Source organism: Thermobia domestica, chromosome 8 (genome assembly GCF_964235325.1).
Source record: "Thermobia domestica chromosome 8, izTheDome1.hap1.1, whole genome shotgun sequence".
Lineage (NCBI taxonomy): Eukaryota > Metazoa > Arthropoda > Insecta > Zygentoma > Lepismatidae > Thermobia > Thermobia domestica.
The window spans coordinates 297,606,774-297,628,560 of record NC_137461.1 but is presented as its reverse complement, the minus strand read 5'-3'; the positions used below and the strand labels follow the sequence as shown (position 1 = coordinate 297,628,560).

Sequence of the window (21,787 nt, the reverse complement as noted above, 5' to 3'; positions counted from 1 at the left end):
ATTGCATCTCTTGTGCCCTTGCCTCTTCTGAACCTGAACTGCTCCTCCTCAACTTCTTTATTTGTTCTTTCATATAAGTTTCTGTTCAGTATTCCGAGCAGAATTTTAGCTGCATGGGATATGAGACTAATAGTTCTATAATCCTCACATCCCTTTGGGTTCGATTTCTTAGCCATCGGTATCATGATCGTTTTCAGAAAGTCTTTCGGCCATACTCCTGTTTCATATATTTCATTGCATAGTCGGAACAATTCTTTCTTTCCCTTGTCTCCTATATATTTAATGAATTCGATTGGTATGTTATCTATTCCGGTTGCCTTTCCATTCCTAATCTCGGATATAGCTTTTTCACCCTCATCCCTAAGAATACTAAATCCTTTATCATCCTCCCCTACTTCATTTTCTACTTCAACATTTAGGCTACACGGTCTATCCCTACTCTCATATAAGTCTTCAATGTATTCTTTCCACCTTCCTATGTCCTCATTTCTCTCGCTGACTACCTTCCCATTCTTATTTTCTACTGCCATCATAATACCCCCTTGTTTCCTTCGAAATTCCATAGATAACTAAAGCAATGTGAAAAGCTGGATACTTGACATGCGAGGTTAATAATGTGTGACATTAGCTATGTGTGAAGTAAACAAAAAATGGAATAATAGAAAGCCTGTAGTTTATGTATTTATTAGAGCATGATTAAAAATTGGATTATTTAAATTTTAATTTAAATTGAATAGATATGTGTATTAATAAATGTGTTTTTCTTTGCTTTTCCACTTGATTGGTTCTCCTTGATACCGAAACTGATTTTATATTTGGACTGAAGAGGAAAATTTGAGAGCCAGAGCTAATTATGTGAGGTATGATTTTCCGGTCGTTTTTCATTTTAACGTATGCGGACTGCTGAGTGTGGTTTCTTGTTTTGTTGGTTTCTGATAAGTAAATCAATGTGAAAAGCTGGATACTTGTCATGCGAGGTTAATAATGTGTGATATTCACTATATGTGAATTCAACAAGAAATGGAATAATAGAAAGATTAATATTCTGCATATTTTAGACGTATTTTTTTGATACTATAGAAATGATTAAAACATAAATTAGTTATTTAGAATTGGTATTGAGTTCTTGAAATTGTTGGAGTATGTAGTTTTTATTGTATAGTGTGTTTGCTATCATCAGGATTGATAACAAACTGATTAAAATAAAGAGTAAATATTATACGAATGGGATGTTTGATATTTTAGTATTTACTTTTGGATCACTGCCACCCAGGTTTCGTTTTCAAAAACGTGTTTGTAACTTCCCTCCGGTCTGGGGAAAATGCTACGAAATAGAGCAGGTTCTATCTACAAGAAATGTCATAGGATATGCCATGGCATGAAAATGCTATAGCATTTGCTACTTTACACGATTTTTGCTACGAGAAATGGTACGATAAATGCTTCCGTCTAAAACAAGCCTTAAGAATATAGCCTTATGTAACTTTCTTATTTTCATACATAAGATCACAAATTGTTAGTTTTATATGCTTATGTTCCTTGGTACTTATATACAATAAAAGGTTTAATTAGAAATTCGATACCGGACCACCTCTTGTTTTAGTACTTTTCAATGTCAAGATCTGACAACATTATATTTTGATGAGTTTACGCTGTTCCAATATCACCGACGCTGTTCCTGTGTAAACCAGTGTTGGGCAAATTTCAATTGAATTAACAATTAACAATTAATTTGTAAATTTAATTGTTAATTGCAATTAACAATTGAAATAAGTAATGGTTAATTGTTAATTGCAGTTGGCCATTAAAAAAGGAGAATCAATTGCAATTGATCAATTGATTGAAAGTAATTGCAGTGGAAAGTAATTGCAATTGAATTCTGTAATTCAATTGCAATTGAAATTAATTGGCAATTGATTCAATTGCAATTGATTTCCACAGCAATTACTTTCAATTGATTGATCAATTGCAATTGATTTTCACTGATTAATTTTCAACACTGTAGTTCAGAGAGGGCGTGGGGCAATGAAAACTTTAGCCACGACCAATTGACTCACCACCCGTCGTGACCCACGACCCACCGTGACCCACTCTGACCCACCATAAATCACTCTTACTCACTGTGACCCACAGACCCGCCAAAACCCATTGTCATCAACTCTGACCCATGATTCACGCCCTCTTCTCTACTGACTAAAGAGTTTAAACTTGTAATAAAACAAGCCTATAAAATTATCACTCATCGGAGTTTGAATTTCTACGATCAATCGCTCAAGCATCGCACTAATACAATAACAGCGGATCTGACCTTTCTAATATAAATAAAATAGTTTGTTCGTGTGTCTGTGTGTCTATCTTTGTGCGGCCTGTGGACGGGACGAGTGGACCGAAAGTTTTCAAAATTTGGTCACGGGTAGCTTGGTCTAGGCCCCAGACCAAGACGAAGAGTTTTTTTTTTTTTTTTTTTAAATTCCTTACTATGGGGTCTCCAGGAGACGTTTACCGGGACCGGCCTAGGGACCAGACAAGTCGACCGAGAGTTACCAAATTTTGGTCAAAGATACATTGGTCCAGGTTTCACACCAAGGCAAAGCTTTTTCGAAAAAATTCGAACCAGGGGGTCTCAGGGGGGCGTTTACCGGGACATGTAAAAGTAGTAGAAAATGACCGATATCAGTGTCGATTTCATAGTTTTCGCGGTCGCTGAGATCAATGGTGAAACTCCGATCGCATTAACTTCCAAATTCACCGTATTCTGCTACGGGCCGTGGGTCAATGGGGGGAGGGGGGAAATACCGAAACGTACAAGTAATCCAAAATGACCGATATTAGTGTCAAATCCATAGTTTTCGCGGTTGCTGATATCAATGGTGACACTACCATTAGCGATGACTTTCAAATTCATCCACCGTTGTATGCGGGCCTTGGGTCACCAGAGGGGGGAATTCCGAGACATGTAAAAAAATAATCGAAAATGACCGATATTAATGTCAAATTCATAATTTTCGGAGTAGCTGAGCTCATTGGTGAAACTCAAGACCGCGTTTACTTTCACATTTAGCCCCCATCAGATAAGAAACGGGGGCATTATGAAGGGGATCACGAGACATGTAAAAATAATCCACAATGACCGATGTCAATTCCGTAGTTTTCGCGGTGGCTGAGATTAATGGTGATACTTTCATTAGCGATGATTTTCAAATTTAGCCAGCATTGTATGCGGGCCGGGAGTCACCGGGGGTGGGGAATTGCGAGACATGTAAAACTAATGGAAAGTGACCGATATTAGTGTCAAATCCATAGTTTTAGCTGTCGCTGAGATGAATGGTGATACTTCCACAGGCGTTGACTTCCAAATACAGCCCCCATCGGCTGCAGACCAGAGGCATTGTTTTTTTCAAAATTGGAACCAGAGGATTATAGGGATTTTTACAGGCATATGTAAAAAGTAGTAGAAAAGGGCAGATGTTAGTGTCACATTCATAGTTTTCGTGGTATTAGTTGGGGGTTGGTGGGGGCCAGAGGAGATTGTTTCACAATACGAACCAAGGGGGTCTGAGGGGGTGTTCACCGGGACATGTAAAAGTAGTGGAATTTGTATCGAATCCATATTTATCGGGGTTGCTCAGACGTATAGTGACACCCCCGATAGTGTTTACGTTCAAATTCAGCCCCATCGGCCTTCCCAATGAAAGCACATGTACGTTGTTGGATATATATTCACACAAAATATATCCAATGTTAGAAATGTTTCTTAATTGTTCTCCCGTTGTTCAATTTGTTTACATTGATATTTTATCTGATCCGTGCGAAGAACGGGTATAACAGCTAGTACGAAATGGTAAAGTGTTTGTTATGGACCAAATTACAATGAATTCAATTATATATAAATAGATAATTATTATAATTATAACTAATAAATATTTCCTTGTTGAATCATAGAGCTCCTCCGTGGCTAAGCGGTTAGCGTACGCGCCTTTGGCGTGGGAAACCCGGGTTCGATTCCCTGCGGGAGCTCATGTGGTTCGGATTCCACGTTAATCAGTAGGTCCATGTCTCATATAGCCTCGCTGCTGACCGGGACGTTAAACCCCAAAAGCAACTCAAAATCAAATCAACTTGTTGAATTATACATATTTTTCAGTGGAAAAATGAATACAATTTAAAAGTCCCAAATCAACGTAAAGTAGACCAACTTAAAGGAAAAATGTATAAAATTTTCCATATAATTAAGCTTACAAACTTAAAATTTCCATGTAATTAAGCTAAATTACCATTTTTGTGTCGTTTTGTGCGCCTATTTCCTCGTTTTCTGCGTCACCGGAAATGGGTCAACGTTATCCTACAAATATGGCGGAACAAGTTAATGTTGTTCCGTCAGGAACGATTTCGAGGTCGTTTCCTTCACATCGTCTTGTGCGTGTTTTCTACCGTTTTGTAAGCCTATTTCCACGTTTTGTGAATCAATGGTAGTGGGTCAAAATGGGCATTCAATGTGGGAAGAAAACTGATCCACTCTCCCACCAGTATCGAATTTCAAGGTCGCTTTTTTCGCATTGTTTAGTGCATATTTATACCGTTTCTGCGCATACTTTCACGTTTTGTAGGCCAACGAAAGTGGGTCAAAGGTGACCTACAAATATGGCAGAGAAAGACATATTCATTCCACTTTCAAGGTCCATTTTGACCCTCTTCCACTGATGCACAAAGCGACACAAATCATGTATAAAAAGTGTGAAGGAAACGACCTCATTTGATGGTGACGGAACAGCATTAAGTTATTCCGCTATACTTGTAGGCCATTTTGACCCATTTTTGTTGTCGCACTAAAGTGGAAATAGAAGCACTAAAGTGGAAATAGGAGCACAAAACGGTACAAAGCAGGCACTATACGATGCGAAAGAAACGACCCCCCAAATTCGATAGTGGCGGAACAATGGCTCTAGTTTCTCGGACCATTTTGACGCATTTCTGGTGATGCTCAAAACGTGGAAGTAGGCGAACAGAACGGTACAAAATACACACTAAACGATGCGAAAGAACCAACCCCGAAATTCGATAGTGGCGGAATAGTGAGCCATTTAACTCACACTTTAAAGGCCCGTTTAACTCACTTCCGGTGACTACAAGACGAGGAAGTAGGCACAGAAAACTTTTTAAAAAATAATCACTAAACGATGCGAAAGAAACGACCTAGAAATTCGATAGTGTCGGAACAATGGGTCATTTTGGTCACACTTTGGACGTCCATTTTCACACACTTCTGGTGACGCGCAAAACGTGGAAATAAGAGCACGAAACGGCACGAAACATTCACTACTCGACGCGAAAGGAAGGACCACGAAATTCGGTAGGTATAGTGGTGGAGCAGTGGGTCATTTTCGTCCCACCTTCGAGGCCCATTTTGACCGTCTTCCAGTGACGCACAAAACGTCGAAATACGCGCACAAAAGGGTATGCAATGTGAAATTAACGACCTCGAAATTCCATAGTAGCGGAACTCTTGGTCATTTTCGTCCCATCTTGGAAGCCCATTTTGACCCACTTACGGTGACGCACAAAACGTGGAAATAAGGGCACGAAAATCCACTAGTCGATGCAAAAGGAAGGATATCGAAATTCAATAGTGGTGAAACTCTTGGTCATTTTCATCCCACCTTCGAGCCCATTTTGACCATCTTCCAGTGACGTACAAAACGTCGAAATAGGCGCACAAAAGGGTACGCGATGTAAAATTAACGACCTCGAAATTCGATAGTGGCGGAACAGTGTGTCATTTTCGTCCTACCTTGGAAGCCCATTTTGACCCATTTCTGGTGACGCACGAAACGTGGAAATGGGGGCACGAAACAGCACGAAAATTCAGTAGTCGATGCGAAAGGAAGGATATCGAAATTCGGTAGTGGCGGAGCAGTGGGTCATTTTCGTCCCACCTTCGAGGCCCATTTTGACCGTCTTCCAGTGACGCACAAAACGTCGAAATAGACGTACAAAAGGGTACGCGATGTGAAATTAACAACCTCGAGATTTAATAGTGGCGGAACTCTCGGTCATTTTCGTCCCATCTTGGAAGCCCATTTTGACCCACTTTCGGTGACGCACTAAACGTGGAAATAAGGGCACGAAACGGCACGAAAATCCACTAGTCGATGCAAAAGGAAGGATATCGAAATTCAGTAGTGGCGAAACTCTTGGTCATTTTCATCCCACCTTCGAGCCCATTTTGACCATCTTCCAGTGACGTACAAAACGTCGAAATAGGCGCACAAAAGGGTACGCGATGTAAAATTAACAACCTCGAAATTCGATAGTGGCGGAACAGTGTGTCATTTTCGTCCTACCTTGGAAGCCCATTTTGACCCATTTCTGGTGACGCACGAAACGTGGAAATGGGGGCACGAAACAGCACGAAAATTCAGTAGTCGACGCGAAAGGAAGGATATCGAAATTCGGTAGTGGCGGAGCAGTGGGTCATTTTCGTCCCACCTTCGAGGCCCATTTTGACCGTCTTCCAGTGACGCACAAAACATCGAAATAGACGTACAAAAGGGTACGCGATGTGAAATAAACGACCTCGAGATTTAATAGTGGCGGAACTCTTGATCGTTTTCGTCCCACCTTGGGGACTCATTTTAACCCACTTCCCACGACGTACAAAACGGAAGTAGACGCACAAAACGGCACAAAACGATGTGAAGGAAACAATCTCGAAATTCATTGGTGGCAGAAGAGCAATAACTTGTTCCGCCATATTTGTAGGCCCATTTTGACCCACTTCCGGTGATGCACAAAATGTGGGAATAGGCGCATAAAGCGACACAAAACACGCACAAAAGATGCAGAACAAAGTACCTTGAAATTCGTTGGTGGCGGAACAAGTTAATGACGCCGTGAGCACCAATATAAGTATATACTGTAGTTCTTACCAGTTGGCGCGGTGGGTCAGTGGTAGAGCGTTCACCTCCGGTGCTTGAGGTCCCTGGTTCGATCCCAGCTCGCGCAGTTTGTACTTTGTGGTGGACAAACACCGTGCTCGTAGATTTTCTCGGGGTTCTCCCGTTTCCTCCCACTTTCTTCATTTCATTCATTTCCTATCATCACCGTCTCCTTTTGCCTATCCGGCATAAGCGTGAGACGTAAAACTAAAGATTTCTTATCATTTTTTGTAGTTCTTACCATCAAGGCTGAGAACTGCACGGTCCAATTTTTTAGCCAAAGTAGAAGCCCAACCGGAATAGTGATGTCAACCGACTCGGCTTGGTTCAACTGAGCGTACAGCTTGAGCTGGCTTGGTTGGGATTACCCATCGACTGGGCTCAATTGAGCCAATGGCTTGAACCGGCTCGGTAAAGACGAGTCATCGGCTCGGCTCGATTGGAGCCAATGGCTCGAACCAGCTCTGTTGAAACGAGTCCATAGGCTGGGTTCGAGTCAGCTCAACTGAGCCGATGGCTCGAACGGGCTCGGTTGGGGTAAGCAATCAGCTCAATTCGGCTCGGCTCGTGTGAGCCATCGGCTGGAGCTGGCTCGGTTGGATGAGCTGTTGGCTCGGCTTACTTCTCGGTTCGGCTCGATAAGTGAATAAGCTGTGAGCGAGCCGCTTGAGCTGTTGACAACCCTAAGCCCGGGTCGAGCAGTTTTGAACATGTTTGGCTGGAGTCCCATAACTTCTAACAATTTTTGGCTCGAGCCCGAATACTTGCTCCTCCTGAACTCAAACCAAGAACCTCGTGACCGATGTCCTTGCCTTCTGAAGATTTCTTGACGACCAAGATCGACAGTCAACTAATTTTTAGTATCCCGATACAAACCGCCTATATTCCATGTTTATACAGGTACACGGTGTTATAATGATAATTAATTATAGTATTAGTAGTAGTATCATTGATTATTATATTGTCTATGTAGGATACTTGAAGATAGTAGTACTTGGAACTACACAAAGGATTTAGCTCGAATTGGCTCGACTCGACTGGAAACTCGATCCGAATTCGAGTCGAGTTGGGGGAAATTTTTCGAGCCGAGATCTCAAGTCGAGCTCAAAGATGTCTGCTTCGAGTCGAGTCGAGTTTTAAAGAAAACTCGCTCGAACTCGCTGGTGCCCATTCCTATTGTATGCATGACGGGCATATAGAGTTCTTTCGAGGGGGATAGAACCATAAACATAATATATTTTAAAAAATACTTAGTTTCCTGGCTTTCTTCCCAGGGGGGGGAAGGGATGGTAAGTATCCAGCATTTCTTATAAGTACCTTATTTGAAATATATAAAACAGTAACAAGTGGACAACACAATACACACACATCTTCTTATCTTCAGTTTTAATTGCTGATTTCAATTACAATTAACAATTACAATTAACAATTACAAGTTTCAATTGTCAATTGCAATTAACAATTAAATGTTTCAATTGCACCCTTTGCAATTGACAATTAACAATTAAAAGTTTCAATTGCCTGGTGACCAATTAACAATTAACAATTGACGAAAATTTAATTGCAAATTTTATGATTGAATTCAATTGCAATTGAAATTAATTGTCAATTACAAATTGAAATCAATTGCAATTGAAATCAATTGCAATTAATTTTCAGAGCAATTACTTTCAATTGATTGATCAATTGCAATTGATTTCAATTTATTTTGCCCAACACTGGTGTAAACGTGAAAATCGAAAATTTAATTGTGTTACTCTCTTATCCTTATTAACATAAGGAGTAAGTAGAGTTACAATAAATAGTCCAAAATTCATGGCTCCCAGATAAAGAATTTAGCCATTTAATTAAAGAAGTGAGGAATAACAGTGAAACGACATACTGTTTACTTTGTAAAGTGTATTTCAGAGCGCAGAAAACTGAGTTAAGCAAACATGTCAGCTAGGAAATTAGAGAGTTGCTCATTTTATTTTAAGTTCATTGCAGTTCTATTACTCCCGAGGTAGTATGGAGTTTACATTAAAACATAACCGCGGCCAACCTATATATCTGATATAATTCCAACTCTATGTATTCCAAATCGATAAGGATATATATGATTCGTAAAAGTGTATACCTACAAATTAATTCATTTTTTACATTGGGACTACAACTAGTTCAAATCCACTACCTTTGGAGCATAACCTCGCTAGTTTTTAATATCCAGACCTGGTAACAGCGTGTGTTTATTGTTTGTATGTTGTAAGCGGTGCTGTATGTGGAGGCGGGTGGACTTTTACTGACAGTTACTCTTGTTTTACTGTGCGGAACGGATCCATAGGTTGTAAAATGTACACAAAAAATTGCGTAAGTCTTTAATTTGCCCATAATATATCGAGAACAAAACCCCAGTGGGAATATTCCCGGTGGGAAGGAATTTAAAAAATGGGATTATTCCCGTTTTTTTTCCTGGGAATTTATTTCAATTTCTTTATCTTCCAAATTATAAGAACCATATGACTACTTACTTTATTTTAATATATTATGATTTACTTCTAGGTTTTAAAGAACTTGGAGATTAAAAAATTTAAAATTATTGACGGTACTTTATATAACTAATAATATGATTCTCTAAGTTCCATTTCCATTGGCACTAAAAAGTAAGGTAATTGTTTAGAATTGGGGGGCCAAAACTAGCAAAAAATAGGATGATTTACGTAAGAAATGAGTTAATAGTGATGTTCAAGTAGTCAAGGAAGTATAGAACACATTTTTTTTTTTTTTAGGGCAGTAGGGGCTTTATACAAAACGGAAAGGTAAGTAGAAGTGATTTATGTGAGAAAAGAAAGTGAATTGTTGGTAACGAAGATACAAAAAAAAAAAAAAAAAAAGTGCCATGCGGGGCACTAACCCGCCCTCATTTGCTAACGCTCGCTCTGCAACGCTGTCTGAATTTAATGTTGGGAACGTAATTTAACGCATGAAACCATAAAACAAACGCATGGAAATTAAATATCGCAAAAAAGTAGTTGCTAATACTAAAGAACTGCCAAAACTAACTAAGTACTAATTTACAAATGATGAAATAGAACCATTTTGTAAAGTAATTTAGAATTATGTAGAAATAGAAATGAAGTACTATTAGTAATCCCTGTACCACCATTAGTAATAGAAGTCGGTCTGTCTCCTCTCTCTGACTCGAATTTCAGAAGAAGTACTCGGACTTCTTTTACATGTGAATTAGCGTATGGAATTTTGAGAATTAGGTAGAGCGAAAGGTTGTGTATGGCAATGTTACGTGCTAAACTATAAAGATAAGTAAGTATCTTGCAAATTTTGTGAACATAAATATGTATGCGCAAATGTTGATAAATTGGTGAGACATGTATCTTCTAGCATTTACCCAATGTAATTGCTTTATAACATTTATAAATTTAATGTGTTCATAATATCAGTAATAGAGTCAAGTTGAGCAAATCCAATTACATATAAATTTAAACTGTTACTATATAATTTTTTCACACATATTTAATTGATAGAGCATATTGTAAATAAATATACATTTATGCGTACTTTCTAAATATAACAAAGTGTTAATAAAGTAACATAGTACCGTTCAGAATATACAGTTTAAAGAATCCTCTGTGGACAACAGTAATAATATGCTGTAATATAAAAATTAGCTCAACTTTGAAATCATAATATAGTAATATAATGCAATTTTCTTCCTGATTGAACATAAATTCCCATTTTGGGAATATTCCCGAAAAATATCTTCCCGGGAATTTACCCATCACTACTTCTAACCCGTTCCTACCAGTACTGCTATTACCTATGATGGACAATGAGAATATTTTCGGGTGTTTTCCATGATATGAACACTGAAAGGAATTTATTTTCATTTATTATGATTTACGTTTTAAATAATTTGGAGGTTAAAAGAATAAAATTCGTTGACTGCACTTTATATAGCCTAACTAATTAATAATATGATTTTTAAATTCCCATTTCTATTTGTACTAGAAAGTATCAAAATACTAATTTATAAATGACGAAAACGAACCACTTTGTGAAGTTATCTAGAAATTCTTTAGACAGAGCTGTGTATCTACACATCGAATAACCGTTAGTAATGCATGTTGTCGTCGTCTCTGACTCGAATTTCGCTCTCTGAGGAACAATCAAATATTGAATAATAGAATCTTTGTAGCTGTAAATACGTTTACATTTAAAATATAATATTATCAAAATGAGGGTTGCATCTCAGGATGTTTCGTTAGTACTTGCGTTTCCGGACCTGTGTTAATTAGTATTTGTTTTCTTCTTTACGTGTGTATACATGTGCAAGGGATATTGCAGAATTTTTGTAACACCGTAAATATTGTAAATAATTTTCTTAAATTAGAGATTTAATAGTACACAGTAACAAAGCACAGTGTACTTTAATCAACATTCTGTATATATGCCATTCCTTACACTAGCAACCTTACGAGTTTTTCGACAGACTAAGTATCTTGTGGCAGTTGCATAACTTAAATTCTTTATAACATAAGTAATTAATGTGTTTACAATATCAGTAGTAGGATCAAGTTTAGATAATTCACTAACATGTAAATTTATACTGCTTAACGGTGTAAAATTTTTGGACTTTCTATACCAAATATCTCCAAAGTATTTACTTGCATAAGACATATTTGTAAATATACAATTATGCGTATTCTCTAAATATAATTAAATAACATAATACCGTTCAAAATATACGTTTTAAAGAACCTATGGAGATAACAATCACAAATATACTCTGATAAAAAAAAAACTAATTTTAATTAGAAATCATAATATAGCAATAGAATGCAATTTTCTTTTTGTTTGTACATACATTCCCGGAATATTCCCATTTTTTTAAATCTTCCTGGGATGATTCCCAGCGAATATTCTCGAAAAATATATTTTCGAGAATTTGCGCGTTCCTACTATAACCGTACTCTTAGTACTACTACGGGAGGCGCGGTTGCTCAGTTGTAGAGCGTTCATCTCTGGTGCTTGGGATCCCGGGTTCGATCCCAGCCCCTGCCAAGTGAACTTTGTGGTGGACAAACACCGTGCTCGTGGGTTTTCTCGGGGTTCTCCCGTTTCCTCCCACTTTCTTCATTCCACCGTTTCACTCATCTCTCATCATCACCGTCTCCTTTAGCCTAACCGACAAAAACGTGGGACGTAAAATTCAGATTTCATTTCATTCTTAGTACTACTACCACTATTTGTACTGTTTATCCGTCTAGTAAAACGTCATGCCTTATAACGTAATCCAACGTAACTTAATTTAGTCCAACCAAATGTAACTGAATGCAGTACAATTCCGTCAGTTTTTACGATTTTGAAGTTGGTCCGGCGACACAGCAGTAATGTCTAATTTTGCATCTGTGACCTGTATGTTGTATCTTTGAGCCCTTATTTTTTAAAACCGTCAGTGTTTTTCTAGAAGAAAATATACCAATGTGAGTGTATAAAATATTTAATTCACAATGTGGCAACGTGAATTTAGACATGTTTATAAATAAACTTAGGGGTTAACTTGGCAATGCTTGCACCAACTTGTATACTCACTCAGAAAAAAAAAAACTAAAATGAGTCAAAACTACCCTAAGGTTAAGCTAACCCATTCCTATCTCTATCTTACAGTACTGAAGCGGTCCTACATGTCGATGCGAAGGTGGATCAAGTATATTAAAGTCTACTCTGAGTTAGTATTTCACGTAAAAATTTCGTACTTACGGTTCTTATTATCCTCCAGAATTTTTCGCTCTCATCAGAAAATTCTACTTAGCATAGATGGAAATCACGGGATCCACCAGAAATAGTTGGGTGGAATTTTACTATACGAATCTAGAGATTCTAAGATGTACGGAAACATTTGGCCAAGCCTTAAATTTGCACATATTATGTCTAGAACAGAAACCATCCTACACCTACGGGGCTTCTAACCCGTTCCTACTACTACTCCTACTGCTAAAACTACTTGTACTGTGGATCTGTATAGTAAAACTGCACGAATAATTGTTTAAAACATAAATTCTTTCATGATTTGTGTGTAAATACTCGGCACTATAGAAAATATCTACAATAAAAAAGAAACCAGTTTGTGTTACCAAACAACACGAATGCCTTGTGATTCAAACACTGCGAATCTCGTGCTCTGGTGTGTCATTAAATCAGCCTATTAATTGCATATCTTGGGAAAGATTCCTCCTGAGGTCCCCTCATTCCTACAATCAATCACTCGCAAATAATTTTCATAAATCCAAAGGGAATAATATGCTGCTGGTAGTTCTGTCGCACAATATGCTAAATTAGATCAAATCTATTGATGCGTGTGAAATGCCCCTGGAGCAAAAAGATTACCGGGTGGCACGTTCACTTAATTCCTTTTCCAATTTTATGAGAATAATATTGTCAGGTATATTTTCTCGCCATTTTTGTGCTAGGATGAGATAAAATCGGTATCAGACAAGAACACCGACAGAATAGTAAGGACGATTTCCTCTTCATCCAGTAAGTAAATTCCGGTCTGTGAAATCCAGGGTATAATTTAAGATTGCCAACTTCGTACAATTACTAAGGAAAACAAAATATATCTTGATTGGAAACATTGGCGGATTAAACCAAACGTCTTAGGGGGGGCTCTTTATTGTAGAGTGGGATATGTTCCCCGAAATCCCCCCCCCCAAAAAAAGAAAGGTAAAACGGATTCAGGAAAAGTGGGTGAAAGATATAATTGCTACGGAATTTTCACCACAATGCCCCCTCCCCGAAAAGATATTCTGTCTACAGGCCTGGTCGTGGCTATGCTTTACTAAATATTTCGCTAGAAAAAATATCAGGTTAAACATATTTTAGAACGCTCATAATATTTCTGTATTTTAGTAAAATGAATTAAACAAAAGGACAAAAGAACTTACAAGTTTCAACGCAAAACACGCTTTTCGGCGAATACCACACAAAGCGTATTTGTCGATATAATATTGTCGCGATCTACGACAGTGTCCCTATGACATTTAAAAGTGCTAGTCCATTCAGCCGCTTTTCGCCAAAACGAGATCGCAACCACGTTTTCAGTCGGTGCAATGTCGATTAAGATTGTTCTGCACTGGCCACGCTCGAATGCAGGGTTACAAATTTAGTTGATGTTGAGTTAAACGTCCTTTTCAGCAGCGAGGCTATATGAGACCTACTGATTAACGTGGAATCCGTACCACAGGGCTACAAGTATGCGCAGCAGTTTTCGAATAGTCACGTGAAGATCTTCGTCGCTGGTGGTTAAGGCCTCCAACGCAGTCCGTGATAGAGTTCCATTTAGAAGTGCAGATTGCAAATTCAGAACTAAAGAGGGAAAACAGCATTTTTTCTTGAGTTCCGATAGTTTTGTAAAATCTTTCTGCTAGAACGTGGAAGTTGTTGCTCAGAGTTTAGTCACTTGCGCGTGTTGGCAATAGAATGTTGAGTCCGTATACATTTAAAACTTCCTGCGCAAGACGAGTTTTGAGGTCTTCTACAACCGACTCCATCAAAGGAATGTAGACAGTTCTCCAGTAGTAAGATGTCGTGTCATCTGCCCTGAGGTTCGTACGATGTGTTGTCTTTGGGTGAGATGAGAAGTTTGAATCTGCACGTCGACACTGGAAAACCATTCTGGATGTTGCTTCGAAAGTTGCCTTGAATTCTTTGCTGTTTGAACGCTTCTTGTTTAATGCTGCGATTGTGTCGTGAATGGCATCTGACGTTGCGTTCATGTCTAAATTCGTCTTCTGCAAAAGTCGATTGAGGAGAGAGTTATCGTGAGAACACCCTGAAGACACGTAATAGTTACGATAAACTCGCTGTCGTGCATAGCAGAAGAAAGTGCCCATGCTTTGGCTGCTGTATCTAACTCGGATCATTTTGAACACACTATAGAACCTCACTTATTTATTGGAATTTCACGTAAAATTGTAACACCGCGTCGTTCCCTTCAACCCATCTCGTTTCACACAATGTCTCCGACTGGCCACTAACCATAAGCTTAAGGACAGTATTACGTTTTGACGATGCGGTGAAAAACGCAATGATCTCTTTCGTTGTTCCCAGACAGTTCCTCATGCACTGTACTGACGACGACCTGGAGATGGACAAGTTGAGGCTGTGACTGCAATATGAACAGTGCAGAGCGTCTGAAGCCTCTTTCTGGATCTCCTGCACTGCCCGGTGACTTTGAGAGGTCATGACGGCGCAACCATCTGTACCAATACCAACGCAGTTTTTCGGGTCGAGTGAGAAATCTCGTAGCAAAGATAGAACAATTTCTCCAATTTTCCCTCCAGTCAGTGAGAGTTCGGGCGGTTCTGCGTCTTCGGATTTCGAGCTCGAACCAATGTCCTCACATTTCAGCTCTGCTGATCGAGGATGAATGAAACCGAAGCAGTCTTCTCTTATTTCACCCTTGTGTTCGTACCTTAGAATCAAACACAGATGAGATGTGTGCGAAACGACCGTAGTCTCATCAAACATAATAGAATAAAACTGACGTGATTTCTCATCCCCAACCCTCAATGAGGGCATTTTTTTTTATCTGCAAAAATGATCCTTTCCGATGCTTTCTTCCAGTGATTCTTTAAAAGATCGTCACTACAAGCCATTCTAAATTTGAGCAATTCTCGAAAATTGCCCTCGTTGAACTTAGTTTCTGCACCGTCACCATCTGAGGTCCAATTATCCACACACGCACCGTCCTTGTGCAAGGGCGCCGATCCTGGGTGCCGGGCCCCCCAAACTCATGTGGGCCTCCCTATTGTAGTTATGAATATACAATATTTGATATAATTTGAATGCAATTTGTTCTAAAATCCTCATATATATACATTCTGTATCTGAATGGCCTCCCAAATTTAGGTAGAAATCGGCGCCCTTGTCCGTGTGGCCTTGAAAAGCAATGTCTTGACTCCCAAGGAATTACACATTTCCCAACATTAATTTCAGTTTGTCGCGATTTTGGATGACTTGTCTTCTTGACGAGTTGATTTGATTCTCGACTGATTTCACTGGTCCTCAGTAGTTTTTCAGAAACGCTTTTCCGACCTCAAGAGCGTTAATATAATATTGTGCCTTGTTGTGAGTTTCTAAAATACCGTAGAAAGTAGCGAATTTATTCAAAGTTTTAATCTCAAGAGTTTGGAGAGGCACGTTTCTTCGATAGCCCCCCCTTCAAAACCCGTTGCAAAAAGTGAGCAATATTTACAAAAAAAAAAAAAAAATATATATCTCCTTATGGAAAAGAACCAGCCATGGATAGTTTTCCAGATGTTCTGGACTCAAGTAACATCGTCCTTCTTCCAGAGATTTATCTGATATTATGACTCGAATTATCGTTAGTCGGAGACTATTTTTAAATAGAATTTAAAGAATTAACCCTCTTTTGAAATAATGCAAGAATGATCCCAAACTTTCGTTCGTGTGGCGGTAAGCTACGAGCGGCAGTGTGTGCAATTTTAATATTTTAGAGGGCTCTTGGGGGGGGGGCGATCGCCCCCCTCGCCCCCTCCTTTAATCCGCCCATGATTGGAAACATGTCTTTATGTGAGCACAGTCTCAGTATATTCGGCCACGCAGTACGCATACGTCTTTAATACCCAGTGTTAATATGTGATTGGAAAATTAATTGTAGTAATGACGAGTTGAGATGTTTTCTGTCTAAGATTGAAAGAAACACTGCGAAAGCACCTGTAACCCTACTTCAGTCCGATCGGAAAAACCTCCTGAGGGAGTTTTGTAGCTTCGGGAGGAAACATTCACTGTCGTAGAAAAAAAAAGAATTTGAGATGAAGATTATCAGGCAACTATGATATAATGTACTAACACTCATGTCTGAGTCAAACCAATATTTGTAAAAGGAGGAAATAATATATGATTGTTTGCCTATAAGGTAGAGAAAAACATGCAGATTTTCTTTAGGCACACTACTCGAAATAATTGGCGAAAAAATATAATTGTTTTACTAATTTCCTTCTTATTGAGCCCTGAAGGATTTGCGGTTGTCAACATGAAAATATGTCGTTTGGCGTAGATAAAGTCCTATGGGACCACCAGAAGTAATTGTTGAAAAATTAGAGTTCTTTTACAATTTGCGTATAAATACAGCTTTTGGATATATAATGTAACAAATACAGCGTAAAAAAATCACCAGGCTGTGCTAGACAGCCATTACAAACTACAAATGCTCTCTACCCTAGTCGTAGCAAGGCGTGTGCGGGGCTGTGTGAAAAGGAAGCCTCGAAAAAAATGTAATAATATATAAGAAAATAATAATGATATGGAAGAAATAACCTATAGGCCATGATATTTCGTATGCAAGTAGAAGAAAGTAATAGGTTTTCCTTTAACAAGGGGTAAAATTAAATATCATATATTGGTGAGTATTTCGATATTTCTGTATATTTATGTATTTTTAGCATTTGGGTATATCCTTATAAGTAGTAGCAAAATTTCTGATATTTTAAAGTAGTGCTTTCAGTACTTTTTACATCCCTAGTGTGATCACAAACAATTCCAACCACTAACTCAATTTCACCTGAAGCGGCAACTACCGTTGTCTTCTTCCTTTATTGTCCTTGCCCCCACCTGTTTTTGTTACACCATTGTCATAAGGACCTCAGTTTCTAAAGTTTAAAATGCAATAAAACATATGAATATGATACTAATCTCGCCAAGTAAACTGCACAGAGATTATTTATGATGCAGTTTTTCCTAAGACTGAAGTAGATATTCTTCGAACGAAAAATCACCTATCAGACACCATCGGCTACACGCACATCTTTTTCAAAGAGCAGACAGACCGACATCTATTACTAAACTTGTTTCAAGGTGTATTTATGGTACTTCATTTCTATTTCTACAGAATGTCTATATTACTTTACAAAGTGGTTTCTTTTCATCATTTGGAACTTAGTACTTTACTTCTTTCTAGTGCAAATGGAAATCTAACTTAACGAATCATCTATCTATTAAAATGCTAAAACAGGAATTAAAAGCGCTTGCGCTCCAATCCATAACGTTTGCTTTCAAATCTTTCATTTACGGTTATATGTGATTTCACGTTTAAAAGAGACAAACATCTTAAATTTGTGTACTTTAAGTAAATACGTTAACAAGATCTTTTTCATAAAATTTATGATATAAAATTATTGCAAAACCGTTTGTATTTTAATAAGCCTTCTCTAAAGTAAATGCACGTGAATTATGCTTCCATCTTCTCGAGAAGTAAATGATAATAAATCAAAGTAATTAGTTATATTGTTCTTATAATTTCGAAAATAAAGTAAAGAAAGGGAAATAAATTCCACCGAGGTCCCAGGCATTTACCTAGCTATATGCCAGGAGAAAAAACCTGGAATATCCTCATTTTTTATTTTCCGTGCACTGGGAATAATCCCACTGGCTACTGGTACTAGTGCCACTTTGTCCTAATCTAAGCTAACCATATTCAGTCTAACCAAACATCTTGAGGTCATTCCGTATTTTTCTTTAACAAATTGTGTGCATAGTCTCAACATAAGGCATAGTTATCCGAAGTGACATAATAGCTACTATTTGGATTATGTCGATTTTTCAGATACGATAAAAATTTGTATAGCATTGCTGTCATGTTTAATTTTAAAAATATAAGCTAGTAATATAGTAGAAAATATTTTAGTTTTGGCTTTTCTGTGCTCATGCAACAGTTATCTACGTTGAGTATTGGTAACTATATAGTATGTAAAGAAAAGAGAAAAAAGCAAGTATCGTATCTCGATAAAATATAATAATGTATTAGAAAAGTATAATGATATGGAAGAAAGAAAATAGATGCCTATAATATCTCGTATGCAAGTAGAAGAAAATAATAGGTTTTTCTTTCACATGGGGTAAAATTTAAAAAATCATATATTGGTGAGTATTTCCATATTTCTGTATAGTTCTGTATTTTCGGCTTTTAGGTCTATCAATATTTTGGTATAAGTAGTAGTAAAATTAAGGATATTTTAAAGTACTCCTTTCAGTACTTTTTCTATCCCTAGTGTGATTTTAAACAATTTAACCCACTAATTAAATTTCACCTGAAGCTCCAGTTACCGTTGTCTTCTTCCGGCCCGCTCATAAATTTTGTTAAAGCGAATAATATTTTTATTGGTTTCAGATCTATTGGTTTTTCACGAACATTAACTCCTGAAGGTTTCAAATCTCCGACGTGAACAGTTTTGTATGATCAAAATGGCTTCACATTATTTAAAATTAGCGTATAATAGAACTGAAATAAAAACAGAAAACGATCGTATTAAAGTTGAAATGAAAGCCGAAAATGAGTCATTTGAAGAATGTGATTATAAGCTACGTGCTAGTAACACTAATGACCATAAAGACCCTCTTGCAGTACATGTGGAACATAAGAAACGAGAAAGTGCAACGGAAATAGAGAATATCGATTTACAAAGGAATGAAGATGAAACAATATCAGATTGGAAACTAACTTCGAAAGCTATATGTTTGGTGAAGCGTTTACCCACGGCTAATGCATTTGAAAATGCCGAAAATTTTCGCAGTAACATCAGGCCAATATCTTCCGATCTTACAAACATCACAGAAGGGTCAAGCAGTCACATGTTTGCCACTATCGGAGACAAGGACGATGACGAAGAGGATGTTCAAGAAAAAGATAATCGAGAACTTGGTAGCAATGCACAGGCCCTGAGGTACGTTTTAGTGCATTTATTTCATCTGGGATATGTTTTGTATAAATATTTCTTTTCAACATTTGCGATACTTAGTTAAGTATTTACTTTTCCTTTATTTTAAACTCTATTATTGGAATCGCAAACATTTGAACACATAAATAATGCAACCTAATGCGTAGCGTTGTAAAAGGTAATACATTTCGGCACTGAGATAATTATGCAAAGGTAATTGTATATTGCTAGAAACCTCCTTGCACCAGGGTTGAATATCAGGATTAAAAACTTATACGGCTCTTCGTAATGTGAATATTTGGTAATACGTTTCCTATTACAGGGAAGAGTACCTCGCCGAATTATCTATATCTTTCCTCTCTCACTCAAAAAGTTTTCATGGTATAAAAATGATACTTTAATATTCATTTATATATCGGTTTTGAAACATTATTTTATATACTAAACGCCTTAATAATTAAGAATACCAAATGTGGATCACAAGAAGGAATTATCGAGTTTTTTTCTTTCTATATATATATTGACAATCTGACTGCATCTGTGCCTAAATTAATGGGGATGAAAGTGCTTAATATGATGCAGTAAGGCCGTTTCTGCCCACTATCCGAAATGGACAGGAATAAACCATAGTTTAGCGAGAGGTTAATAATAAATGAGTGAAATCAATTATCTTTAAATAACAACTATATTCTGATTAATTAATTTAAAGTGTATTGTGTGATGTTTATGCTTTTGGATACAACATGACACTCTGAGTCGCAGAACCTATAAACTTCTGAGAATTTAACATAGGCCACAACACAGCCGATGACATACCTGTTAAGTCTGTTGTTGGAACCATGGGCGATGATTGAACTGGAACTCGATGTCCGGTATCCAGCTGTCACCCGACAACTGGATGTCGTCTGGTCTCGAACCTGCGACCGAGGTATCTTGGAACCTCGTTCAGCTTCTTCGTAGGATGTTCGTGCCTCAATCGCTCTATCCAAACTTCGATCAAACTAGTACTCCAAACTGCCCGTATACTGCCATCTATACTGTCTCTGAACTGCCTCCCTGATCCAACAAAGAATAGCTTCTTATTCCATCTTCCAGACGATGGAATGTGTCCCCTCAACTTTGGAATGACGTCAAAATGTCACAGCTGTTAGCAACTTTCATTTCTCGATTGTTGTGCCATGTCCAAAATTCTCAGACAATTCATTTCTGCTAAACTGCATATTATGTCATACCCGAAATGTGTATTTGTGAACAAAGCTGAGTACACAAAATATTTTATAACAACATAGAGCTTACACGCTCTTTTCTTAAATTCTGTCTTTTCATCATTATTTACACATTATGTCTAGACGACATATAAACAATAACAAACATCATGCGTAATTACTTACAGCATGACAATGTTTACTTTTTCTGATTCTGATTAAACACAACATAATTTTATCTTATTAAGAATTTGAATCAGATTAACTTTTACAATAATAACAATAAAATGATATTAAAAATTGATTACTTATCGGATCCATCCACATGCCCCCTTTTCAAAGCTAAGGTAGCATCGATACCGATTAGATCTCCGTGGAGATCGGCTTTTATTTATTTATTTTAAAACAATAATTATTTTATTAACATAATATCTCTTTCAGCAAATGCAATTAATCATTTTTAACATATAAATAATGCTTCTTTGAACTATTTATCTTAAAAACAAAAATCTTCCTCTATTTAATCACAATATTCATCTTTAATTCATTTATTCAATTTCTTTGTTTATTTACGTATTTTTTTTCAAGTGTTCATTCTATCCAAATAGCTCTTAGAACGCATTCTTGCGCCATCTGTTATCAAAACCTTGAACTTCTTGAAGCTCAACTCTCACAACTAATGATAAACTAGCAATTCGTTTCGCACCTCCAAAGGATGGTATTTCCTTTCCGGATGTCCATGCATACTTCTTTATCATACTTTCCAGCTATAATGTTTTCCTTGCTCTTCAAGAATATAATCTTACCAGATCTGTTTTCCTTTTTTTCACTACTAAAACTGTAACTCAATATGCGAAAACACTAATATTTTTACTGCACACTTTTTATGATTTTCTTTCACTCAATCATCACTACA

The 21,787-nt window shown here is 37.5% G+C and overlaps 1 protein-coding gene across 1 annotated transcript in view; it reads left to right on the top strand.

Annotated features, from left to right (window-relative positions):
• The first annotated feature begins 8,662 nt into the window (after nucleotides 1-8,662).
• Nucleotides 8,663-21,787, top strand: part of LOC145693743 (uncharacterized) — a 66,164-nt gene continuing 53,039 nt past the window's right edge. The window contains exons 1-2 of the mRNA XM_081770040.1: nucleotides 8,663-9,281; nucleotides 19,120-19,672. Of these exons, the coding sequence (XP_081626166.1) occupies nucleotides 19,185-19,672 (488 nt within the window). The 5' untranslated portion in view covers nucleotides 8,663-9,281; nucleotides 19,120-19,184. The remainder of the gene's footprint in view (nucleotides 9,282-19,119; nucleotides 19,673-21,787) is intronic.